The following is a 25093-nucleotide window of genomic DNA, read 5'->3' as shown; positions in this document are numbered from 1 at the left end:
GTACACTTAAACACCTTCAACTGGAACAGCACATATTTTATCCTAATGTAGTCATGGCTTTTATTTGCTTCTGCAGACAAGAACAATGACCCCTCGTTCTAATAGGATCTGAAGCAATTTTGATGCAATCTCACCCTTCTCTCCCTTTTATTAGTTTAAATTTAAGCTAACCACAAACACAGTGGGGATGTTTCACATATCAAGAATATTTTTTTTGAACAAGAATTTGAAGCAATCCCAGGGTACGCCATGGCTTTACCTCTCCACATTGTTCTTAAACAGATGCTGGGAGAACCCAGGTCAGAGGTAAGCCTGGTGCACAATGTCCCAGTCGATCAAGGACTCTTATCTAAGGACCTGCTGCTCTCAAAAAGATGCTGAAATAAGGTAAGTTTTACTCTGTCAGCCACAGCTACCACCTGGAGGGTACTGTGCGCATTAGTAACCTCTTCTAAATCTGACAGTACATTTAATCTTAGGTTCCTCAAGTACGCCACCAAAAATAGAGGGTGATGCAGAGGAGGTTTTTATTTTTAAATACTTAAGCCATTAACTTCTAAAATACATCCAACTTGGATGCTCCTAAGTTTCAAAGAAAACAGTAGTGCCTTTTCATAGAAAAGTGGAGCAATAAGTGTTCAATTTCCCACCACTGTGGAGGGCATTCTGATTCTTCTACTCATTAAAAAACAAAACCAAAACAAGTTCTCAAGCGTTGCTTTGGAAAGTATGATCCCAAAAAGGAGAGCAGACTTCTAGATTTGTTTCACTTACCAAAAAAGGAGCACAAACCCAAGTGAAGGTTGCCATTGCAGCAAGGTAAGCAGATTTTTTTAGGACTTTGAGTTCTTTCTGTCTGATCTCTAATACCTTCTCTCTGAAGGCTAATTCCCAAGCATAAAGTTTCAGAACTTTAATCCCATTGAGAATTTCATTCATCAGCTTAATTCTGTTGTCTTTGCTCTTCATTTGAGCCACCTAAAAACAACATTGCAAAAAATAATTAGCAGAGCACAATACTTGGCAGAGCCACAAAGTTCTGAGCTTTGTATTTTGCAATGGCAAAATTTACCTCATTATCATCAAAAGCTTACTAGCTTCCCAAGCAGGAAATCTGAGATGCTATCTGAACAAACAAATATGCAGAATTAACAAGATGTTTTAAACCAATTAAAAGAATGCTTCATGCAACTAAAAATCCGAACCAAGTTCAAAACAGTTATGGCACTGGTTTAAGTGGGATCAACCCTGCATCAGGGAGCCCTGGGACTCACGTTCTTCCTAGGTACAATACAAGAATTAAAAAAAAAAAGCCACTATAATCAAGCTTCAGTGATGTGCATCTAACCTTAGACCAAACTTGGTTTTGCTCCATTTTCAGCACTATCAATGGCTTTCTGATGGTGCACTAAGGCAAAAAGCTTTCCATTCAGCCATAAGAAGAAAGTCCATTCTTCAGAAGTTTCTGTCTTCATAAAGTATTTTACTGAGGGCAGTGCAAAGCTGAAACGATGTTCTGACTCAGCACTAGTACAGCTATCCCAGACAGCTGTTACCAGTGGCAGTTGGCTGTGACAGGCTAGATATCCCCTACTTCTCCCATGTAGGAACCAAATGCTGTGGTATATTTTGATGAACATCTAGAGCTAAAAGGTTTCATTTAAATAAATCAATCTCCTCTGACGTTTGGTAAATTCAGTTAATAGTGAAGTCTGTACCAGAAAGCACGTGGTGGGGCTGTTGGAAGTAGTTTTTGCAATAGAAAACATGAGAGTGTGAGTCTACATTTACTTATGTGGACTCTCTGTAACAAAATGATCCCCTCTACATAAAATCGACTAGGGATCAAGAACAGCCAACAACTAAGACTTCTCCCTCCTCATCCCTCCGGGGGGGGGGAAGAGGGGGGGAAAAAAAAAAACCCCCACACCCAAGAACAAACCACACACACACACCCCAACACTGCAACCACCATCCTGGAGATGGGAGTATGTCACTCATTATCATTAGGCAGACAGTAGTTTATGTTTGCACTTTAGTTCTTAGGCAGCAAGTTAAAAATTAAACTAATTCAAATCCAATCATGCAGCATTTCATGAAGTTAGCTACCCTGCTACCTCGGTCTTAACTACTGCAGAATTTTTAGACCATTATGTACAGATATGCTATAAGGCTGAAAAATACGTGAGTTTGTTTATTCTGCACACACAATGCCTCTGACCTTTCTTTCCCTTCCCTTTTTTTAAGGGATAAATAGAGGAGGAAAAAAATTTAAACGGACAAACCTCAGGAACAAGTCAAAGAACAGAACAAGTTTCTTAAAAGCACCCTGTCGCATATATAAAGGTTCTAACCTGATAGGTTTTTGTCTTCATTGCCATCACAGCGTTTATCGGAACCAGAAGGATCATGACAGCCACACCTGCCAGCACTGAAGGACCTAAATTCTGAAATGCACTTAATTGTAAACATTTATTCAAACTCATTTTTAAAAATCTTGGGTCAAACCACTGCATATACTACAGAAAAGCATTCTGAAATAGCTTTTCAATCTCTTTTTCCCTTTTCAAGAACAGCTTGGGGGAAGAAGAGGAGGATCAAGTAGGGGCTTGGGTTGATGTTTATGTGCTTTCATTTTTGAAACACACATACATATATAGCCCCCATATAGAGAGGTATATACAGGTATAGATCAATCTCTCTCTCTCTCTATACACACATACAGAGATCTTTTAATGTTTTCCAGTTTTTGCTGGTTTGTCTGTTCTTCTGAAGTAAGGACCCATGCAGGGAGTGACCGACTTCTTGGGGAATTTCATTGCCTTTCTGATTGACAGTGAGAATCAGGAACAGTCAGCCTGGTGACTGTCTGGACTAGAAACAGCAAACATCTCATACAGTGACTCTCAGTACAGAACCAAGATCTCTCAGTTTGACAAGTGAGATACTATAGGTCTGCAGTCCCCCACAGGTAGTAGCTCCCATCTGCATCCTCCCCACATGCACTCAGATGTGCAAATGAAGAACCTCCTGCCTTGCTTCTTGACAGCAGTGACAAAAGGAGCTCTGAATGGCTTCTAAACAAACAGCGTTTTCTCCACACTGCTGTAAACCCTCCAGTGATCTGAACAACAGCTCTCTGTATGACCATAGGAAGCAGCACATTGCCAAAGTCAAAACAGGAAACACCACACAATACTCACCTGCCACAGTAAGTACAGTGCTAATATCACCTGGAGAGGTGCAGACCAAATCATGTTTATATAGGTAGCCAAGTCCATGAATCTCTGAGCATCCACAGACATTAGATTCACAATCTCACCCACAGTAGAAGTCTTTCTAGCAGAATTTGTGATAACAAGTGCCTAGATGCAGATTAAAAATAAAAAACAATTAAGGCAACATGAAGGAAGACTTACTCATTTGCATTTTCTCCACAGAATTCAATTGTTTTACAGAGCTTCATGTTTAAAATTACAAGCAATCCTTTTCCTGCTTCATATTCTATTTACCCTGCACATCTTACAAAATGCATGTTGTATCATTTGAAGCAAGCAGCTGGGTTTAAACTAATAGAATTAAAGACAACAAGCAGTCTTTGGGGTTAGGGTTGGTTGGTTGCTCGGGGTGGGGGATACTGTTTGCTTGTTTTGTTTTTTAGTGAGAGAAGCGGAATCTTCACTTCTTGTCACACATTTTTCTCACACAGAGCAATCAGTCCTCAGCTTTCTAAAATGTTCCAGCTTATTCCAAGATGAGGTGGCACTGCTGCCAAGTCCCAAATGAAGCTGTATAGATGCATCTTAATTTCTGCACAAACTGAAGCAGTTTCAGACCCCTAGTCTAAACGAGACAAAGTTTCTTGTTTGGCAGTGGGAAGAAGAAGGTGCCTGAACTTTAATTGGTAAATCAGAAAATTGCTCTATCTTAAAGGCTTTTATTTATAAATTAGATACTCTCTTATTTCTATTGAGAGTTAGGAATCAACTTAACCAGAGTCTCCTAACTACTTTAGTTATTCAGACTTAAGCAATGCATTCGCACAGTCACTGAGAGATATTGTTGTATATTTAAAGAAACACCTACCTTTCGATAAATTACACCAACAATAGCTGTTTTGAGCCTCATTCCAGTTACAAAGCAAATATGAAAATACTGGTGAAGAATCAGTGTCTGAAGACAGGCACAAACAAACAGCAACCCTGTATAAAAGTAGCCTTGCCAGTTTGGGGCAGCTTTGTTATTTACGAAGCTGATTAGCAATCTGTGGAGAGAGGAATTAGTTCTCTTGATATATGCAAATCAAAATGAAACATGAGGGTTACAACTTTAGATTATTCCAAACATTATATGGGTCATGCAAGCACCCAAAGTACCAAACTTAGATATAACACTTAAGCAAACGTCTTAGAAACTGGAGATCATTTTACACTAGCACACATCACTCCCTCCTCCTAACAATGTACTACTATAAAACATAAAATATAACATACCTTATACGTACAGCATTCTCTTGGAGCTACACTAAAGTCTCATATTCCCTCCAGCTAAAATACAACCGCTTACAGTCGTTTTACTTCTTCTCACCTTAAAGCAACACAACTCTTTCCACCCCCTTAGCTCTCTGTTGCTTCACATACTGTGACTTGTAGTCCCACAATCATTACAGGTTAGAATTAAATAAACTCTCCTGCTATTGTTGATTATGTTGCTGCCTGGCCTTCCTAATGTCGGAAAGGAACATAAAAAGTCAAACATTTAATGCATGATGTTGTAATTTGAAAACCAGTGGACCAAAATCATGTGCAAATCATGTGTGCATGGGCTCTAACTTATGTGACAACTCTTCCCCATTGAACCAGCTGAAGGGAAAGCAGTTTGGCAAGTGAAACACCAGTGTGGTTTAAATTCTGTCCACGTACTTTTAATACAATAATAAAGTATATAGGTCTTACTTCAGAATTTCTGGGCCTGCAAACATCAAGAGATCATGTGCAGCTTTAAACAGGAAGCTCATGAGAAAATACGGCCCAAAGGTTTTATATAACACCTTGAATAAAGATGCTTCAGAGCTCTTCTGAGATGGTTTTATAATCAAAGCTTCAGCCTCTTCTGTTGCATCACCATTTGAGTCGCTTGATTTTTGCTGCTTTTTGGGCGAGTATAACATGTTTAATGGTTGCCTGAAATAAAAGTAGGTATATAATATAGCCTTTATTCAAGCATAAAGCCAACTGGAAAAATGCACAGTATACAAATGAGATGTTTACGAACTGTTTATTGCTCTTCGTAACAGTTAACTGGGGTTTACTGTCAATCGGACACCTTTTTAATCATAACAACAACCATAGCTAAATGAACTGCCATTCAGAAATGGTGTTCTTTGTAGGGATAGATAACATTCCTATAGGTCTGCCTCGGCAAACAAGGAATAGGGCCGTAACCTGTGTTAAACTTAAAGAGCAAAGGACATTATTATTCTAGAATCCAGTATACTGAACTTTCTTCAAAATCAAGGCCTCACTGTACCATCGGAGTTAAAAGATTGCAGTCAGATTTATACGAAGTCATCCCCAATGGACTGAACACATTAATTTCATACATCTGGCTTATGCCAAACTACGTACTTCCAAACTTCTGAGGACAAGCTGTATGTAAAAATACACTGTGTAAGCAAGCAAGCAAGCAATTTTCCTGCAATGAAAAGGTACTTCTATCTGCTGCAGTAAAGGATGATGAAAGTAGGATGGAAACTGCAGGCATGCAGTCTTTCTAATTTTAGTCATCTGGCTTAGATGCCCAGGCTCCCTATATAGTCAAAGGAAAGAAACAAGCTTCTCACTTTTACACCCTGAACTGCCCTCCTGAGGCTTCACTAACTATAGAGGGAGCCCAAGCTCCTAAATTACGTGACTGAAGTTTGACTGTGTGAAAACATTCCCTCCCCAGAGAAAGTCCCACATGTCAAAAGTAACAATAATCAGCTTTGGATCATGAAAGACTAAGGGAAACTTGATGCAGCTCTTCATAAAGATGACACACAACACCCTACTTGGTGTGTGTGGTTGGTTCCTGTTCTGTATGCACTTAAGGACAAATACAGAGCTGCCACTTGGGCCTTACAAAAGTAGGCTTGGTAACAGATGACAAACACCTCTAAGTAGAGGCTGAGTAACTTGAGCCTTTGAACCTCCACATCTTGGAAGAACTGCCAGCCAGGATAACTGAACTTACCTCTTGGTCTTTGCCCTCTCTTTTGCCCAGTTTCTAGCCAAACCTGGCACTATCTCCTCCGATTTGTCCTCTTTATTTAATGACCACAAATCCTTGGCTTCCAAAGGTCTCCGATAACCCTGAACCATCAACCTGTGTTAGAAAGAATCAGCACTATATATTTAAGAACACTAGAGATATGTATAGGTATGTATGCCATAAGACAGTGGTCCTTACATCCGGCCCCAAAACAGAGCCAGCTCTTCACAAAAATGCATGCAAGACTTAGTACCTGTAGCAACATAGGTCCAGATGCTAAAACATACATCCTCCTGTCTTTACTGTGAGAATTAGACATCAAAACATCTAAGGATCCAGGATATGCCATTGAATTCAAATTCAGTGAAAATAAAAGAAAGGATGAAGTGATCTCATTTGAAAATCAGCCAGGCAATTAATATTCCCATGCCTACCAAGTTTCAAAATCTTTAGTAGCCTTTAATTTTACAAAGCAATTCCTTTCATCTAGCTTTCTGTTGGAACTCCGGCCAAGTACCAACCACAGCTATACACCGATATTATTTTATATGTTTCTGTGTTTTAACTCACAAGAACATGTGTTGTGATCAAATCATACAGCATAACTAAAGCTATGTTAATGAGGAAAAAAAAAACCTATTGGACAAAAAGAGCTAACAATTTTGAATGTCTTAGTTTCTAAACACAGCAGATAATTTCTACCTTCTTGTATTTCCCAAAGGAAGTTTTTTATTATATTCTTTCAGCAAACATACTAAATATATACTGGCAGCATTTAAAATTACAAAGACCCTACAAAGGAAGTAAAAGATTAATCAAATTTGGGGAAAAAAAAAAAATCAATTTAATCTATCTACAATACAACCAAACCAACCAAAATTATTATTGCATGATTATTGCTAATTTAGCTCTGAAAGCAGGATCCTAAAAATGCCATGTAACTTTAATTGTTGCTTTATGCATCATCTTGATCTTACCCAGTGATCCACCAGAATGTGATTCTGGAGAGGAAAGAAGCACTGAACTCTGGACATGGATTCTACAGGAGAGAAAAAGAAATCAATCCACATACAAAGTGACTGATACAGGGCCAAAAGAAACAAACCAAGCAGAAAAGATGCTTTTGAAATTTCTTGTGTTTATAGTATTTTTTTCACATTACTAACTCATCCTTTATGCTGTAGAGAGCTTGTTCAGAAAACACAAGCACAGCTTCAGGGCTGTCAGCAGACTGGACCACTGGGACACAGGAATAGCAGTACTCTGAATCAACAACACCACAAATAGTTGAGGGAATTTTATAAGACGGTGCAGGCCAGACAATCTCTCAAGATGTCATGATCAGTTTCTACCTATATCAATGCAAGGTATGCTACCATATGAGAGCAAAATATGTTAATTGGGTAGAGTTAGTCATAAATGAAGAATTCAGTTCTATTGTTCTAGCAGTTAAGTGCTGTGACTCCATGAAAACAGATGCACAAATTAAAAAAAAAGTAAACTCCATAAAAGCATCCCAAAACAGCCCCTAAAAACTCTGCATCTCATTCATCAATAAGTATGGGAAACTTAAGTATCCACAAAGGTATGCAGCTAGCTCGTGTTCTACATCCAGTGCAATGGCTGTCTGTTTTAACTACTCTTCAGGTTAACATCCTCTCCTAATCTGGTTGGATTAAAACAGCAGAAAGGAAGGCTGGAAGAATTTCAAAGCCACTAAAGGTGATTTACTTGCAGAATTCCAGTACAGATTTCTCTCTTCCCTCTTTCACTGCTCTGAACAGCATCTAAAGAATGCTAAAACCAGCCACTCCTTTGGCACATAAACCACTAGGTTTTTATCATCAACTATAATTGGAGCAACTCAGGTATTTCCATCTACAAAAGGCACCAAACATCATTAGAGTAGTGCAATTAAAACAGTCAGAGCCAAGTGTTTCCAAGACTTGTATTTTTCAACTCATGTTTGTGTAACCTGGCTTCTCCACTAAGCTATATTGAAGTGTGCTGTAATCAAGCTACATGAAAAGATTCCTGCATTTCCTCTTCACACCACAACTTTTTCTGCAACTTTGTAGGGAACAATAAGAGTATGTATGAGACAGATGCTTTTTTTGAAAGGGGATAAGAGTTCCACATTTCCAAAGTATTTAAACACTTGCAACACAATGATTGCAAGCAAATCTAACACCATCGCTTAATGAATAAATAAAAGTTTTTAAACTCAGAGAAGTTAAAAAAAAAAGGGGGGGGAGGAAAGGAGAGGCGGTACGTTCAACCTTCAGCCACGCCAACATTCCTGACAGACAGATTTCTACTTCAGCAAATACAACTTCAAAATTCCAAAATATTCTGAACTTTACACAGAATGCTGTATTACTTTTTTCCTTTATACTTTTTTTAATCTACTTGCAGGTGGAAACTCTAAATTCAAGAGTCCACTAGATCTTGTACTACCAAAAACTGGACTTCATTTGCATAAAGCAAAACTTTAAAACTTTAAAACGTATTAGATTACTGTTAAAATACTATTTCTGATAAAATTAAATAGTTAGCACATAAAGAACTACTAATCCTACTGACATTCATGCCAGATAGAATGAAGACAACAAGTTGTAACAAGTCTGGACTTACATAATGTAAACAAAGCGAAAACAAGAGACAAACCACATTGTTTGACTTCTATATACATCAGCACCTACATCTTAGAAATTTCACTGTAGTTTTTTTGGCTTAAGTAACATAGAAGATTTTACTCAAAACTTACAAACATTTCTGGTTTGGAAATGCTTGGCAGAAGGGAATAAAGCAGAATTTAAGACTGGCTAATATGACTTGCTTTGTTCTTTTCCCCATCATAACATTCAACAAACACACCACTCATGAAAAAAGAAAGTTAAAATTTGAAGTCTGCCCTATTTCCTAGAGACACTCCTAGAAATACTCAGAACACAAAAAAAAACCACTGTGGTCTCAAAGCACCTTGTAATTATTGTAATCATGATCAAAGCAGAAAAGAAGGTTTCCATAAATCCACAGTATCCTGTCAAACACATTTCATCCCTGAATGAGATGAAGAGAACCCAAAGATGATGAGGATCCAAAGACTCAGCAGTATACTCTTCCCTCCAGGCATATACATACAGACTGTCTGCCAGTGGTAATGCAGAGCACCACTGGCACACTGGATACCAACAAGAAGGTAACTGTGGAATTCAGTAAGTGCAAGTGGTTATGGAACTTTTCCACAGTTACAAAGGCAACATTTATTTCCGCCTCACACATTTCACACCTTCCTTTGTCAGTCAGTGCCACCTAACATCCATCAAACCAGAATTACGCCTTATAAAAAAATATAGAACTGAGGTTTCTGAACTTGGCACATCCAAACTCCAGGCAGTGACAGGTGTCACTCCACTGTGACTCAGAAGGTCTAGCCCGGGGCTAAGCAAGCAGTATAATGATCCAGCATCCCTTGGGTCACTTTAGATCCATGCCATATAGCTAGCACATATAATTAAGAACACATGCAAAAAAGATCATGTCTAGATAAAATTAAATTTCTACATCCAGACCACCCTCTAATTTCAACTGCTCTTGCAGTTGAGCTGGTTAAAGTTTTGCTTGACACAAGACAGGTAAATATGGAAATCAAATGCATCTATCCAGATTCATAAGTTTGCCAGGTGTAGATTCTTCCCCACCTTCAATAGGAAGGGAATACACATCCTTATGAGTTACTGCCTACTGAATGGTATCAGATGACTAAGACGACAGCATTTCAAACCAGTATTTCCCACCGATTACCAGAAGCACTACTGAATATAAATACATATGACTTAACCTTCAGGAATGCTATTCAGGAATGACTGAAACAGTATTTTTGCTCTTTCTCTTAAATACAGCCCACCTTGTTTTGCATGTTATGGGCTTCATCTTCTGCGATACCAACTAAAGAGCAGAAAGAACACTCTATTGCAAACAAGTCAACAAGATTTGAATTATTTGGCATCTGGGAGACTATGGCCCTGTAACTCATTGTACAGAATACTGCATGTATGATATTCAGCACTCAGTATAGACTGAACACTTACAGGATCATTTACTGTTTCAGAAAACAAAGGTGGTCGTTCTGGAAAACAACACAGGATGAGCTGTACAAATAACAGGATGAAGTAGATGCAGAAGGTGACATAACGAAATGCATCCACTTCAGCACCCTACAAAGGAAGGTAATATTCCAATTAGAAGGCTTGAGGAATTTCTTTAAAACAACATGTTACTATTAAACATAAAACAGCTCCTTACTGTAAATTCTGCAAACTACATAAATGTTACACTACCCACCCCCATGCAAATTAAAGTCAATGTCTATTTTGGTAAAGGGAAGGTAAAGAGAGGGGGGGAGGAGATGAAAGACACCATTTATTTTTAATCAGTCACTGCCATAAACACACAAGCATGAACTACTTCTGTAGAGAAGTTCTCTTTAAGACACGGTTTGTACCAGCACAGCATGCCCCAATTTGAAGTCAAGGTATTCTTTACAGGAGCAAGGCATTTATGCACTAGTAAGGAGTTTTCAAAGCAAATTTGTTCATTAGTATGCACACAGAAAATAAGAATTAGAGGAACAAAATTTAGATTACAGTTTGTTGCGTTGTGCTCAAATTCCAGAGGTTCTTCCAATTTTTAGACTGGGACAGATACATAAAGTGTAATCCACAGAAATCAAAGCACAGGGACATATGGACACACACCCCCACACACTCACCAGTAAAATCCCACTCCCAACAGCTAAAGAGAAAAGTTGGCTGAAAGTTCTCAGAATTCACAACATGGCTTAAAGGTTTCAAGAAATAAGTGATACGCCATTTTCAGGCAGCTCCACAATTAAGCTGATATTTGAGGTGGTCTTACTATAAAGCAGACTGACATAAAAATATTTCACTTGTACACTTTCATTTTGTCTCAGCAGATGAGACCACATTACCATCAAACCAAGTGTTTCAGGAAATCCACTGTATAATCAACAGGAAGATGACGTAAACTCCCAGAACAGTTTCATATCAAAGATTATACGCTTTTATTGTACTCAAGCAGACATATCCCCTTTCTGAAACAGCTAGCAGAATTTTCTTGGTAACTGTTGCTATAGTTAAGTTCACTACGAATTTCACTAGCATTTCAAAACAAGAGCCATTAAGTCTTGCTTGTTTTACTTTTATAACCCAAGGAAGGAAGGTATGCCAAGTGGATCATTAACTGACTGGTCTGGCATAATTAGCAAGCAACTACTCTATTACTGCAGCATTTGGGATTATTTTCAACTGAATGAGGCTAGCAATCACTTACCATATTTAAGGCATGTATTATTTTGGATCTAAAAACCACTGTGGCACATGACAATGAGATGAGCCAGAAAATCGTCATTACACCTGAAGACTGGACTCCTTTTATTCTTTCATATTGTATTAAAAATGTGGCAAGCAACTGTGGACAAATAAGATAAAAATATATTCACAAGCTTTAAGTTTTACAACACGTTATACACATATACAAGGTACTGTGTTAAAGTGTGCTTATTTAACATGTCAAATCCAGTATCTCCCAGACATTCTAACACCCAGAGATTTTAACCATAATTCACAAATACGTATAAATAGGAAATTCTCTGGAGCAGTCAAGATAAGAAGTGGACAAAAAAGGGAAAAGGAACATATATTACATAGAAGTAAACGACTACATCCACAAAAGCACTGTCAAAAGTTGCCAGTCTTTCTTTACTTTTCTGGTTCTACATCACAAATCAACATGCAATTATAGTGACACTATATCCTTTCCAAGTATTTCCTGACTAATTCTTTTTAAAATAAAAAGATTTCTTCCCATGCAAGCCACAACACCAAACAACACTGACCAAATATTACTCTATTTCTGTATTTTGTGTGTTTTCAGAGTCCTTTAGGAAGCTGGTACAACTTAGTAATCTCACTTAGCTGCTGCAACGTGCGTTTTCAATCAGCCTGACAAAAGCTTGACAATTACATTATTAAATGACCACAAACTATTTAACAGCTCTCGCATCCCTCAGTATGTTTCGGGGCTGTTGAGTTTTTTTGGTTTGGTTTTTTTGTTGTTGCTATTGCTGTTGGGGTTGTTGTGTCCCGCTCGTCCTGTTAGCCCCTTGAGTATCATCTTTAATCACTACCATTCCAAGTCTGTGATAAATCTAAGGCAACTGACAATAAACGAATAGCAAGGCATCTTCCTTGAAATGCAGGCTGCAGAGATACTGGTGTGAAAGTAGACAATACTTGCACATCTAGGTAGAAAGAGTTAGCTGGGGGCACCTATGACATTTAACACTTTCCACCGTGCCACCAAATGTAACAGAGAAAACATGCACTAAAGAATGTTACATGCAAGAGAGTTTGTAATAAGATACTTAACAAGGCAATGCCTTCGACTACCAGTGTGATTTGTATTATCGAGGTTTAATCAGTTCTCTCGACTTGATTCCTCCACCCCATACCTGAATCAAGCTATTAAATGAATGATAGCTCAAGCCTACCAAAATAAGGCAAGACAACTAGCACTGGCTTGTGTGCTGACGTGCAACGCACGGAGCACAGCTGGGTTGGGGTTTTTTTCCTCATTTTTTTATTAAAAGAAAGCAGACATTTCAGAGTCAATATTTCACAGTTCAACTGCAGATTAAGTCTGTATGTAAAGATTGTAGCTTAAAGAATTGCAACATTGTGAATAATACTAAGACGCATGTTATTGCTTAAGGCTTTGAATGCACAAAGGCCGTAACAGAAGAACTTACCATTGTTATACCCAATACTGTAGGCCTAACGAGAAAAAATGGAGCTCGATTTTGACTTCTTTCCCAGAAAGAGTAGAAAAGGTCTGCCCAGCAGACTATCCACAGTATTAAGCCCAAAGCCTGCAATACAAAAGTATATTTCATACAACAGTTCACACAGAGCAGGCAGCACAATATATACATGAACACTAGATGTTACCTGTTAGTAGAGAGGAGTCATAATCAGATCATCTCTTTTGAGCAATTCTACAACATGCACAAAAGAAGAGTAATTTGGCTTTACCTATTGGATCCCCACTAGAAGAAAAAGTTTACTAATTTTTAGTACCAAATTCAGTATATTATGAAACAGAAAGCTGGTGAATCTCACTCCTGAATAAAGATTACAGAGACAAAAACTCTCCAATACACCACGCTATTATAGTGCTTCTTAAAACTTTTCACTTATTCTACAGGGGAAAAAAAAAAGTAAGAAAACATTAAGTACCTATTTCACAATAGAAGTGGAATAGAACACCTGCAGCAGCTCTGGAAATCTATGCTGTGTAACTTAAGAAGCTGACAGGATAATAAATTCCTTTTATTATTGAAATAAAGGCCTCCAGATTGAGTTGCCTTAAAATAGTCTTCTCCAACTGGTCTTACAAAGGATTTGCATGCTTTTTTGCTATGTCAGAGTAAATTTCAGAAAGCCTACTGATAAAAGGGCAACGGAAACACATAAGGCTTGGAAATCAAACACAAGGAAGTTACAGCTGCAGTGTGCACACAGGCCAAGATTGATGCTCAACAAAAACAGTGTGCTAAAACATAGTTGAAAAGAGATTCAAACTTCCAGATAAGCTTAGTAAAGTTCTGATTTTAAAAAGTCACGTACCGTTTTGGCTTTGTTGAGGTTTGACATTTGTATGTATCCCCTGTCATGACAACGAAGGTATAGGAAGTACACCGGGAAGCAGACCCACAGGTAAATGCAAGGAATCCAGACCAGGACTGTGTTCTGAAAGCATTGGGTGAAGTCTGGATTTTCTGTGTGCCATGTCAGATTCCAATCCTGAGGAGAGAAAATGGATCGAGTTAAAGAAAAAGCAAACACAGAACTTCAGTATTTAAAAAAAAAGAAATAGCTACTATCTGCCTTATTCTGTATGTCTTCTTGCGTATTTATTTATACTTGTATTAAACTGGCTCCATTCTGTGATGTATCTAATTTTATTGCACTTTTTGTAGCTCAGAAGTTTTAAACGTTCACAAGATTACATTAGTGTCACTTTGGTTGGTTATACCCAGCTACCATAACACACAACTCGCTCAAATGTAATACTGGGATCTTTAACAGTACTTATCAGGATCTTTAACATGATTAATCAAGGATTTTCACATTATAATTGCAGAAAAATAACATGACAATGCTAGCTATCTCCCATTATAACCACTGTGCATGTGTGTATAAATATTCAGATACACTGCATTCCCAAATTTCAGTGTGGAAACATCATCTGGCACACAGTAAAAGTGAACAGCACAAGACAACATCACTTCACTATCTGTAAAGTAATCACATAGCTGCCAAGCTGCCTGCAGCAAACCCAGCTGAGACTTTCTGGTAATGTGTAGCAACAGGGCATAAAACTAAGTAAAAGAGGCTCGCCCTTGCAGCCCATTTCCTACTCAACAACAGGAAAATGTAAATCAAAATAATTCAATGTTTTCCTATTTCTCTCAACACGATTCTCAAAAACAAAATAAACCACCATACAATCAAACCAAAACTGACACTGAGAGTAATAAAAATGTGATCACCATTTCCATTACTGGTACAAGGACTACTTACAATGACAGGCGATTTAGTAAAATGAACTTTCATACCATATCTATGATTGGTTTGAGTTAGAGAAATCTCTCGCAGGGAATTTTACCTTAAAATTACTGACTTTGCTGTAAAATTATCACAAGGGACACTTCCTCTCAAGTGCTGTAGATTTCTGACTTTCCAACAGAATGATGCAACACAGAGATATCGCTGCTGCAGACAGACTGCAATATTCAACAGCCAAAGCATAGCTCACAGGCTTCTGTTTAAAAGCCACAAAGCATTTTTTCAGACAGTTGCACAGCTTACAACTGCACAGAATACTAGTACCACTACTGGGACATAATGGCAGCCAGCAATCCTTCTCCTCTATAAAAGCCTGAGCTGATCACAAGAAATAAGTGCCATTATCAACATTTTATAGATGAGGAAACAGAACCAAAAGAAGCTGTAGTGCCTGCCCCCTCTATTCCAACATCAAAGCTGGAAACAGATCCCACTGCTCAGAATTGCCACACTTTGATCCTTACTTGTCCCCATCTTCCACTGATTAAACAGTTTCAAACACAATTACAAAGAGAGGAAAATAGATCTAAAGAGAAATGGAAGATATAACTTGCAAAAATTTCAATTTGAGGCTAACCAGACGTTATTTTATCATAGAGCAGGTTTCCCCTTAAATTTGACCATTCCGTATTAAGATGTTTTATTGTTTTTTAAAAAACAAAACTTCTTTTGAAAATATATTAACAAAAATATTTTCCTTCCCCACTTCCCTCTCAATTTCTGTCAGAATCTAGGACTTCTTTCTCGGTTAGATACAACAGAGAGTATGCACAGGACACAGAGTTGTTATTTTTTTCCTCTAATTCCACAGCATTCTAAAAATTCTTCTCACTTCATATCATTTTTAATTTGTCAGTTTAAAAAAGAAAAAATCTCCAAACTTAATACAGCCAATTCAAGAAACTAACACTGGTAGAGCATAAAAATGCCCAATTATGTTTTAGTGTATCTGCATAGGGGTCACGTAAGTTGTTCATGACAAGGCAGTGGCTGTGAGACACTGTGGGCAAGTCACATGCTTAGTAAGTTCCCTGACGGCATAACATCAGAAATTTCAGCTGAGTCATCCTTACATTTAGCCACCACACAAATGTTTTTGGCTTTCGAAGTCCCAGCAGCTCTACTCCAGCACAACAGCCAAGAAAAAGTTTCATGACTCTGCAGAACAGTTTACAATTCACAAATTAAGATAGTTAATATGATTATACAAAGTAAATTGACAGGATGTAATCAGCTTTACAAGAACAAACAAGAGCATTGACATTTTATTGAGTAAATTTTTGGAGATCTACACGCTGCTTAAGAAAGCTACTATCTCCTTTTTCAGTGTTTTTAAATGCTTGCTGTAAAATGAATTAGTCAATTACCAGAAAGGACAGAGCAGGTAATGCATGTCACTGCCACATGGCTAAATAAAAGAGAGAAGTGCTGTATGCATGACTGCTATGCATATCAGCTGGAGGATATTCTAAAAACATGTGCAATCTTTCATTTGACTTTCATATTTGCAAGTTATCTGGACGTGTTTCTGCAGGAAAGGCAAGAGAGTACGATGCAATGGTACTTCAGGGTTAATAACAGAAAGTTTGGACAAATGGTCAGTTTGGGGTAAGATTACTGCTAGAATTTAACAGCTACAGCAACATTAGTGTATCTTCTTTCACATTTTTCCAGGATTTGATCCAGAAGCTGTTGATATCAAATAGGAGTTTGTTTAGCTTAAATAAACTATTCATCTCCGTACAAGAGAAATGGCTACACACAGGTGAGGTGCAGAAGCCCCTTCCATTTTACACTCATTTCACGTGACAAAAGGTGAGGAAAGCATGCATGAAGAAAGAAGCATGATGGTGTTTTTTCCTGCAGATTCCCTAGGTGCAATTCTCTGAGGCTATGTCTACACAAGACAGTAGAGCAGACAGGAATAGAGCTGTAGACCCAACACTTGCTGCTGAACACCCACTGTCATTACAAGATGCCTTTCACACGAGACGAGTTGCAGGCTCCCCTGCAGACTGACCAGACTGTCCATCAGCCACTGGAGCATGTTTCCCAGCTAACGCCTGTCGAAAAGGCACTCGAGCCACTCTTGAGTGAACCAACAAGCAGGACAGGGGACTGTCAGGTCACATCAGAAGCAGGCTCCCAGTCTGAAGTGAGATGTTAACGCCTTCAGTGGGCAAAGTCAAGAGGAACTCAATCCATTACAAAAGAAAGGCATACCCTAAGTTCTGCATGGAGAATACCACAGCTTTATGAGGTTCAATTGCGGCTGGAAAACATGCCATTCTCATCATGAAACCAACATGTATTCATATTCAAATCACAATGTTCAGTTACACAAGTCTACACTAGTTCTACCAGTTTAAAGTACATGCTTCTCCTTTGCGTTATATAAACCCAGTTTCAGAGTTTTATTTTTTCCAGTACAAACCAAAATTCTTCACGGATCAATGCAGAAACATTCACTGAAGCAGACCTTTGTATTTGACAGACATTAATTAGCAAATTAATGACATTTTTTCTGACTCAAGTTTTAGAAACACTATTTTAGCAAGTTCTATTAAAGCACTAAGTCGCCCCACTTTCACATCTCAAAGATTAATAACAATTTCACTCTGACTGATCAGCTAACCCTTCTACTTTGCAAGAGCACATCAAATGACAGAGATCCAAGTATCCATTGAAAGTCTACACAAACGAGCAGCCTCCTGCCATGAAGGAGGAGGAAGTAAAAAGGAGTTAGGTCTATAGCTATTAGATTGCATAATCTGGAAGCAGTCTTTAATTTAAGATACGACTACAGGAACCCACAGGAGAAGAATCATTGTGATCCTTGTTCCTTTCTTGGTAGATATTGGGAGAGAAGAGATCTGCTGTTGGCTTAGTTTTAGTCTAGTCCGGAAGAACCACATCTCAGACGTTAAATAGTTTCAGGTTGGGGTTTTTTTTTTCCTTTTAAAATCCCTGGACAATTTTAAAGTTTCCCAGAATAGCAAATGGGTATTTTTAAATTTATCCGCCCTATTTCTCAGTTTTCATTTCCATCACCAGCACTGTGGCTGAAAAAAATACCAGTCCACAGTTTTTGTGCCCAACAGCACGTTTTCTCTTATGGCACAAAAAGGCTTCCTATCACATTTGAAGTGAAACCCTCTACCTCCAAGAGCAGCACAAAAAATGCTTGGCATTCCCCAGAATCACATGGATCTATTCACAGGTAAACCACTTATTTAACAGTGCATAAACCCTATGAAAATAAAGAACTATATTAATTCCTGTCTAAAATTTCAGGAACAGGCAAGATAAAAACATTGGCAGTAGGACTGTAAGACAAAGTTGCAACACAAAAGATCAGTTATTCTGCCTCTGCTGAGGGAAGGAAGACTACAGGGAAAGCCCTCTGCCTCCAGTGTGGCTAATCTCAGGAATAACACTATTTGACACTGGACGGGACCTTGTGGCTGGCTGCCTCTCTCCTGGCAGCCAGGGAAGGGTGTTAAGTGAGCAGCCAGCGGCCGCCTGTTCTCACATCAATAATCCTACTTGACCCACAGCACATTTTAAAATTCTCACTGGCAGAAATGCAGAGACCAAAATTGCTCTGTTTCATGCCTACTGTGCGCAAGTGTGCTAGAGATGCAGGCTGCCAACCACATTGTTAAATCCACCTGCATGAACCAACTGTGACTGAAAAATGACTTAAACATTACCACACACCTATGTAAAAAATGAAATTACAAAACCACACTGGAATCTTAATACCATGATCAACACTTACTCCTTCAAATGGAGTTTGACACTGACATCGATGTGTACCCACTACTTCGATACCGCCCACAACAGAACCGCCTCCTTTGTAATACCAAGGTATGGTTTCTCAGTCTTATTTTCCTAACAGTAAAAAAAATTTTTCATTTAATGCTTACATTTAGTAGAATGCAAGTAATTAGCTCTCTCAGGCACTAACACTGTAATTGCAGCTGACAACTTTCATTATAATAGTATCATCACTTTCTCATTGAAATAGGAAGTCTCACAGTCTGGCAGCTCTAGATATCATATTAAAAAAATTCCCAGTGTAGCACCTATAAACCCGTGAGCTGACTCAACCATTCTCCTCAGATGCCACAAGGCCATCAGCCTTTAGTCTACACTACCTAGGCCAGCAAATTTCCTGCCTGCCTCTCCCCAGATAGGAGATTTGCCTAATCTAGGTGAGCCTACAGCCTTAGAAGAGCTACTAGCACCAGTGGATAACGGGGGTGGGGGGTGCAGAAGAGGACCTCTCCCTTTAAGGCTGCTTTAAAGGAACTCTGACCTTGCCTTAAAAGTCCCCGATACCACCACTCTCCATCAAAACCAATAGTAAAAACAGTGACACTGTTGACCACACTGAGAATTAAGGAAATCAGTGATCTTCAAAGTGATCCAGATTTTGCAAGAGGTTAGAAGGAGGTCTGTTTTCAAGTGATGAAGTTAAAAGAGCTCTCCAAAGTTATTCAGCTTGCCAAGGAAGTTTTATTCAATTTAGCTTTAGAAATTTTGAAGAAAGACTGAAATAACGTTCTCAAAACACTGTAAATATAGCATCTTTATTCTGTTGTTCACATTTTGGAGTCTGATCATTAAACATGTGCTGAAGCTCACCACTTCTCTAAGAGCATATTTAGAATAAAGCCTACAAGCACAATCATACACAATCTTCACCAGCATAACATTTGCCCTGTTGTGCTTACTGTTCAGGCTAAATCACAAGAGGCGACAGGTTGATAAACCATGCAACAGATACTTGTACAAGAAAAATACTCCACAACTTCCACAAAAAGCAGCAGGAACACCCACACCTGCAGCATTCCTGTCTGCTCAGAAATATTCACAGAAACAAGCAGCAGACAATAACAACTTCCCTAACAGTGGCAAACAAGGCACTAAATGAGGTATATGGCACTATAAGCAATCATCACAAACTTCCTATTCACATGTTTATAAGTCCTTTAAAAACACTATGCATATTATATTGAAATTATTTCAGAAAAAGTACTACTTGCATTAAAGGATCCAATGGCTCTAGAATCAATTCCAGATGAAGCAGCATTAATATACAAGGACAAACATGCCCTTCCACCTTAGTTGACATTTATTTCCTCTAGCTTTTTTTCTTAATAAACAGGAAGTTACCCAAAATACATGGATCTCTCCTGTGACACAATGTAGTTTTTCTTCTTGCAATTGAAGTTAGTGCAGAATGTACAAGTAAAACGGTACCTTTGCTGTGATGCACACAAAGTGAGCTCATGCTTCAATACACTGCCAATTCCTTTGAAGACCTATACTAACTACAGGAAATTAATGGTTTACTGGTTTATTGTATCATCTAAGGGTGTACTCTGCAAATAGGAAGTAGAAGACAAATTTTAAATACCTGTACAGATTTTACAATAATATCTTTCCAAAAGCTACTTCCTATGCTTAATGAAAGACAGTCAGGAGTGATTTTTTTTTTGTTTTAGAACACACAAAACCAGGATTCTATTAAAAAGTAAAAGCCACACAATCAAATAGTTGATCTCATTCCCAGACCTCCGCAGACTCTAAAAACTACTTCTCCAAGGAGAAATGACAGAATTATGCTCCTGCACAAAGCCATACCACTTAGCACAAGCAGTGGAACAAATGAACATAGAGTGTGCCAGACTGCTGAATTGGGAAGAGACTTCAGGATCTCCCTTCATGGTCACATCTGAGGATAGGTGCTCATATCCCCACAAAGTTCTCAGACATTTCTTCAGGGCAATAACAGCCCAATTAGATCAGCAAGTTTCTGCCTTTTTCTTCTACTGGCACAAAGGTGAAACAAGAAACGCTAATGGTAATTACCACATTGGGATGCAAGAATTAGATTCAGATCTCCAATTCTCATGTAGATCACATTCACCCACAGAAAAACCTTACTTTGGGGCTTTGGAGGGTTTCTTATTACTATAGGAGACCTAAACCTACCATGCAATTAAGGATCTTCTCCTCTTAATTGATACTAGAGTCTTGGGCCAGGAGTTGGGGGTGTTCATCAAACAGTGAGAACACAAAACATTTCTCCTCATAAAATCATGAACAGAACAAAACTATTGCTATTAAATCTGAAGTTCATTGGTTAAAATGCTAGTAGTCAGGTAAGCAAGAAACAAATGATAGTTTAGCAAGAGTTCGAAAAATACAGGTCTCCAATTAAGCTTTTGACGTGTAAGCCTCGTGTCTGAATAAAAGGCATTAAATCATGCACAAGCAAGCCTTCTAGCCCAGCCTCCCAAAATACCACGTTCAGATCGAGACCTCAAATGGGGGAAGAGACCATGCGCCACCTTCTTCCTTTGTTTCAAAGCAATTCTGAAATCTAAACTTTATTCTTATAGTCTCTTAACGTTGTCACAAAACAAGATTGTTAGAGCAAGAGGGGGAACATTAGGAAAAAAAAAAATAATCACATAATAAACAGGGGTCCTAAAATTTTTAAATCATTTGTATAAAGAAGATTTAGGGGGAAAAATATCAGTGTTTCTAGCAACAGGCAAATACCCTTCATTTCTTATAATGCGTTCTATTAGAAATGGTTTCAGCAAGACTAAGTTCTCAATAGCAATGACTTACATGATGCAGATTTGACTTGTTAACACAGCCAAGAAAAAGCCTCAACCTTCCAACACCTGGTCCTGAACTTAAATCAGGTGTCTGCACCTCCTCATCCAAAACCCAAACATCAGTATTTCCTAATGTTTAAAAAGAGTTGAAATCCTTAGTTACAGATAGCAGTGCATCAGCTGAAACTGTGTGTAAAATGAGAAGAAAAAAGCATGTTTTGCCATTGTTTGCCTTTAGCCTAAAATAAGAAGCCGGTGCTAACAAGTTGCCAGAGAAAGGAGCACCTGCAGCTGTGGAATTTACAAGAGCTGATTTTTGTAATCCAAGAAGCTAAAAGCTACTGACTATGGCTTTTTTTTGTGTCAGAGAAACATATGACAGATTACATCAGCACTTGCAAAATTAAAATGTTTAGCCTCTTCTACAGAGGTAACATTTCCGTACCCTGCCATGTCTTAAGTACCATGAGAAAACATTTGGCCACATGACAACAAAATATTTACCATTCAGTTTCAAAATCAAAAGGATGGTTTTTACTTCTGAAAAAAAACTTCTGTAAAGTTGCTCACCGAAATCACTGTTACTTAAAAGGATACAGGAAGAAGATTCCTACTCTTACCTCCTTTTTGCACCAAAAACAGGACTTTCGCTTAATAACGAAACAGCCTGTATATCGAGTCCAAATCACTGTGAGAAGTTCAAACACACCTGGGTAATAATCTTAAAAAGGGACTAAGATAACAGCTCAAGTTGGGATAAACTGTATCTGAAGCTACCACAGATGCAAACAGTGAGAAAACAGTAATGCGTGGAATTCTGACTCTATTAAAAGTAAGCAAAAGGTCAGTACCCAGCAGTAGGCTTTTTAGAGATGTGACCCAGAATGACTTCAGTGCAACCCGGGTTAACCTTGACTTAGTCCCAGTATAGCACAGCATTTCAATGTAAACTGCATTGTAACTGCATGAAACAGCACAAGTTGCTCGGGCATTTTGCTGGGTTTTTTTCCTCATTTAACTTTTCTGAGCAACCTTGAACTGACAGCTGTGGAATGACAGGTCATCTGTTAAGAAAATCCCGATCAACAACAGAGTATCAGGCTTCATTTTCCTGTATCTCCCCTAAACTGATCTATTCTGGATCAAGAGAGATAAGTTTAATTTCTAAAACAAGTTTAATTTCTATGCAAATTTAGACCATTGTTCACATGACCAACAAAAATGTTTTACAGGTTTAAACGAGAGAAAGCTGACAAATAAGCCTCTGGCTTTCATCGCTAAAAAACCTAACAACAACCAAGCTGTGAGAATCAGGTGATCAGCTGTTAATTATAATAAAGGCACCGTCTTGTGTAAAGGTTTTTCAACACTCTGTGGCTGCTCCTCCTCTGTTCTCAATGCTGTCCACATATGACCTTCCTATGTCAGCAAATATAAGTAGTTTTCCGATCTGCATACTCCTTTAAACTCTGGTCACAAATGCATTATAAACTTGATACCTTTACAACTAAAGGAAGAGTCTGAACTCATAATTTTTCTCAAGCTCACTCAAGCACCACTCTCAGAGCACCTCAAACTCCCTCCCTAGCTCTGCCACAAACACACTGAAAAAGCACTAAAGACACATTTTACAGCACAAAAAGCTGCAGGGTTCCAAGATACATGCTAATTCACTGCTTATCTAGTGCATGAAAGCATAAGCCACAGAACTTCAGAACATGAAATTACTCCTTACATAAAAAATCTGGTTTTCCTTCAGAAGTCTATTTCAGGAAAACTATCGGTGTCCCAGTGTCCTCATAAACAATGTAAGTATAGCAGCTGTTTACGTCACACAATATCACTTCACAAATGTCAGCTAATCATTAATGAATTAAAGAATATTATTTTTTTTCTTAATAAAATCCTATCAAGCCACATTATAGTCTTAGAAGATCCTACCACATCTGCAACCAGCTGAGAGAGGCTGGTGGCTCTCCCCTAGCTACAACAATGTCAACCCAAATACAAAACATAACGTCTTTGGACAAACACTCGACAAATACATTTACTAAGGCAGACAAAACATGCCTGAAAGCCTCAGACAGAACTCTACACAACAAGAGAAGCACAGCCCAATCCCATTTTGTGTGCGAGGCTCTGCCTCACCTTTTCTCATCCATTCTGTTTATCTCCTGTAGTTTGGTTCCATATGAAGAAGTGCTAAACCTAGAACAGTGTTTGGATGCAATTTCTTTACTGACAGAGAAGAGGCTCCACAAAAGCTTTCTGTACCAACAGGAAAGAAATAGGCCCGGGTTTACACAGGCAGACACAGCTCCAATAATTACAGGACTCTAGTTTTCAAAAGAAAACAGAGCAGATGAAAACTTACTTTTCTCCTAGAAGTGAATGGAATTACATGCTTTCAGTCTTTCCCCAACAACCAAAAGCCCAACTAGAAAACTGTGGAAAAAAATTTCCACTAAACTCCCAATGAGATAAAAAAGAATTAGAGTTACCTCCTATCTAAATTAATTTTAAAGAACATAATGTCTTTGCCTGTGAAGGACATGATAGGAGCTTATATAAATATAAGCCATTTCTTTCACATTCCCTTAAGTACAAGCAAGAACCTCAAAAGTTTCAGATTCGATTTGACTTACAAGCATCTTCTAATGAATGAATAACCAAGATTTCCTGTAAAACCTGGCAGAGCACTTGGGGAGGGACTGTAAGGAACTGCTCCGTGTGAACTCGCTTTTTCTTTCATATCTCCTACTTCTTTTTTATTAAATCCCTATTAGGGGCTAGCCTTGAAAACTCAAAGTGTCACAAAAACGCTTAATCTCTTCCTTTAGCAATTTCAAACATGAAAAGACTTCTCTAAATGTGACACTGCATAGTTTACAAGTTCTGAAAAACTAAAACTACCCCAAAATTTTATTCAAAAGAAAGGAAAACCAGCAGACTATTTCAAAATGTAGCTGCACTGAGACCAGCAATTGTGCGAGTGTGCATATATCCAGATGGCTAGGTCAGCAGGCCAAAGTGTACAGTAAGTTCTACATCTGCCTTGACACTCATCCTGCTCACCTTCAATGACAGAGTTCCTCACCCCGCTTTTTTTTTTTTTTGCATGCTGGTATTGAAGCAAGGTAGACTCATAGAATAGTTTGGGTTGGAAGGGACCTTTAAAGGTCACCTAGTCCAATCCCCCTGCAGTGAGCAGGGACATCTTCAACTAGGTCAGGTTGCTCAGAGCCCCATGCAACCTGACCTTGAATGTTTGCAGGGATGGGGCATCTACCACCTCTCTGGGCAACCTGTTCCAGTGTTTCACCACCCTCACTGTAAAAAATTTCTTCCTTATAGCTAGTCTAAAACTACCCTCTTTTAGTTTAAAACCATTACCCCTTGTCCTGCACAAGGAACAGTAGACTGCACTCATACACTAGTGATACTCTAGGCAAAGCTATCTCAGCATCTCAGGTCACAAAAAGGTTTTCCAGT

The 25093-nt window shown here is 38.5% G+C and overlaps 1 protein-coding gene across 13 annotated transcripts in view; it reads right to left on the bottom strand.

Annotated features, from left to right (window-relative positions):
* The window catches only part of ABCC1 (ATP binding cassette subfamily C member 1 (ABCC1 blood group)), a 60490-nt gene that overhangs the window by 28789 nt on the left and 6608 nt on the right, over window positions 1-25093 (bottom strand). For 7 of the 13 annotated variants that reach the window (XR_012676096.1, XM_075165078.1, XM_075165077.1 and 4 more), the window contains 11 exons: window positions 13962-14138; window positions 13085-13204; window positions 11608-11745; window positions 10347-10472; window positions 7230-7291; window positions 6235-6366; window positions 4956-5183; window positions 4087-4264; window positions 3204-3365; window positions 2355-2447; window positions 775-978 (listed from right to left, as the gene is read on the bottom strand). Coding sequence is in view for 12 of the 13 variants with exons in the window: in XM_075165071.1 (XP_075021172.1) it covers window positions 775-978; window positions 2355-2447; window positions 3204-3365; window positions 4087-4264; window positions 4956-5183; window positions 6235-6366; window positions 7230-7291; window positions 10347-10472; window positions 11608-11745; window positions 13085-13204; window positions 13962-14138 (1620 nt within the window). In the remaining variant the exon portion in view is untranslated. Of the gene's footprint in view, window positions 1-774; window positions 979-2354; window positions 2448-3203; window positions 3366-4086; window positions 4265-4955; window positions 5184-6234; window positions 6367-7229; window positions 7292-10346; window positions 10473-11607; window positions 11746-13084; window positions 13205-13961; window positions 14139-14953; window positions 14975-25093 lie in introns of those variants that run through there. The other 6 variants (XM_075165072.1, XM_075165073.1, XM_075165075.1 and 3 more) reach the window with 6 other exon arrangements.

The sequence above is a fragment of the Calonectris borealis genome, chromosome 16, assembly GCF_964195595.1.
Source record: "Calonectris borealis chromosome 16, bCalBor7.hap1.2, whole genome shotgun sequence".
NCBI classification, from domain to species: Eukaryota; Metazoa; Chordata; class Aves; order Procellariiformes; family Procellariidae; genus Calonectris; species Calonectris borealis.
This window is presented reverse-complemented; position numbering and strand designations above follow the sequence as displayed.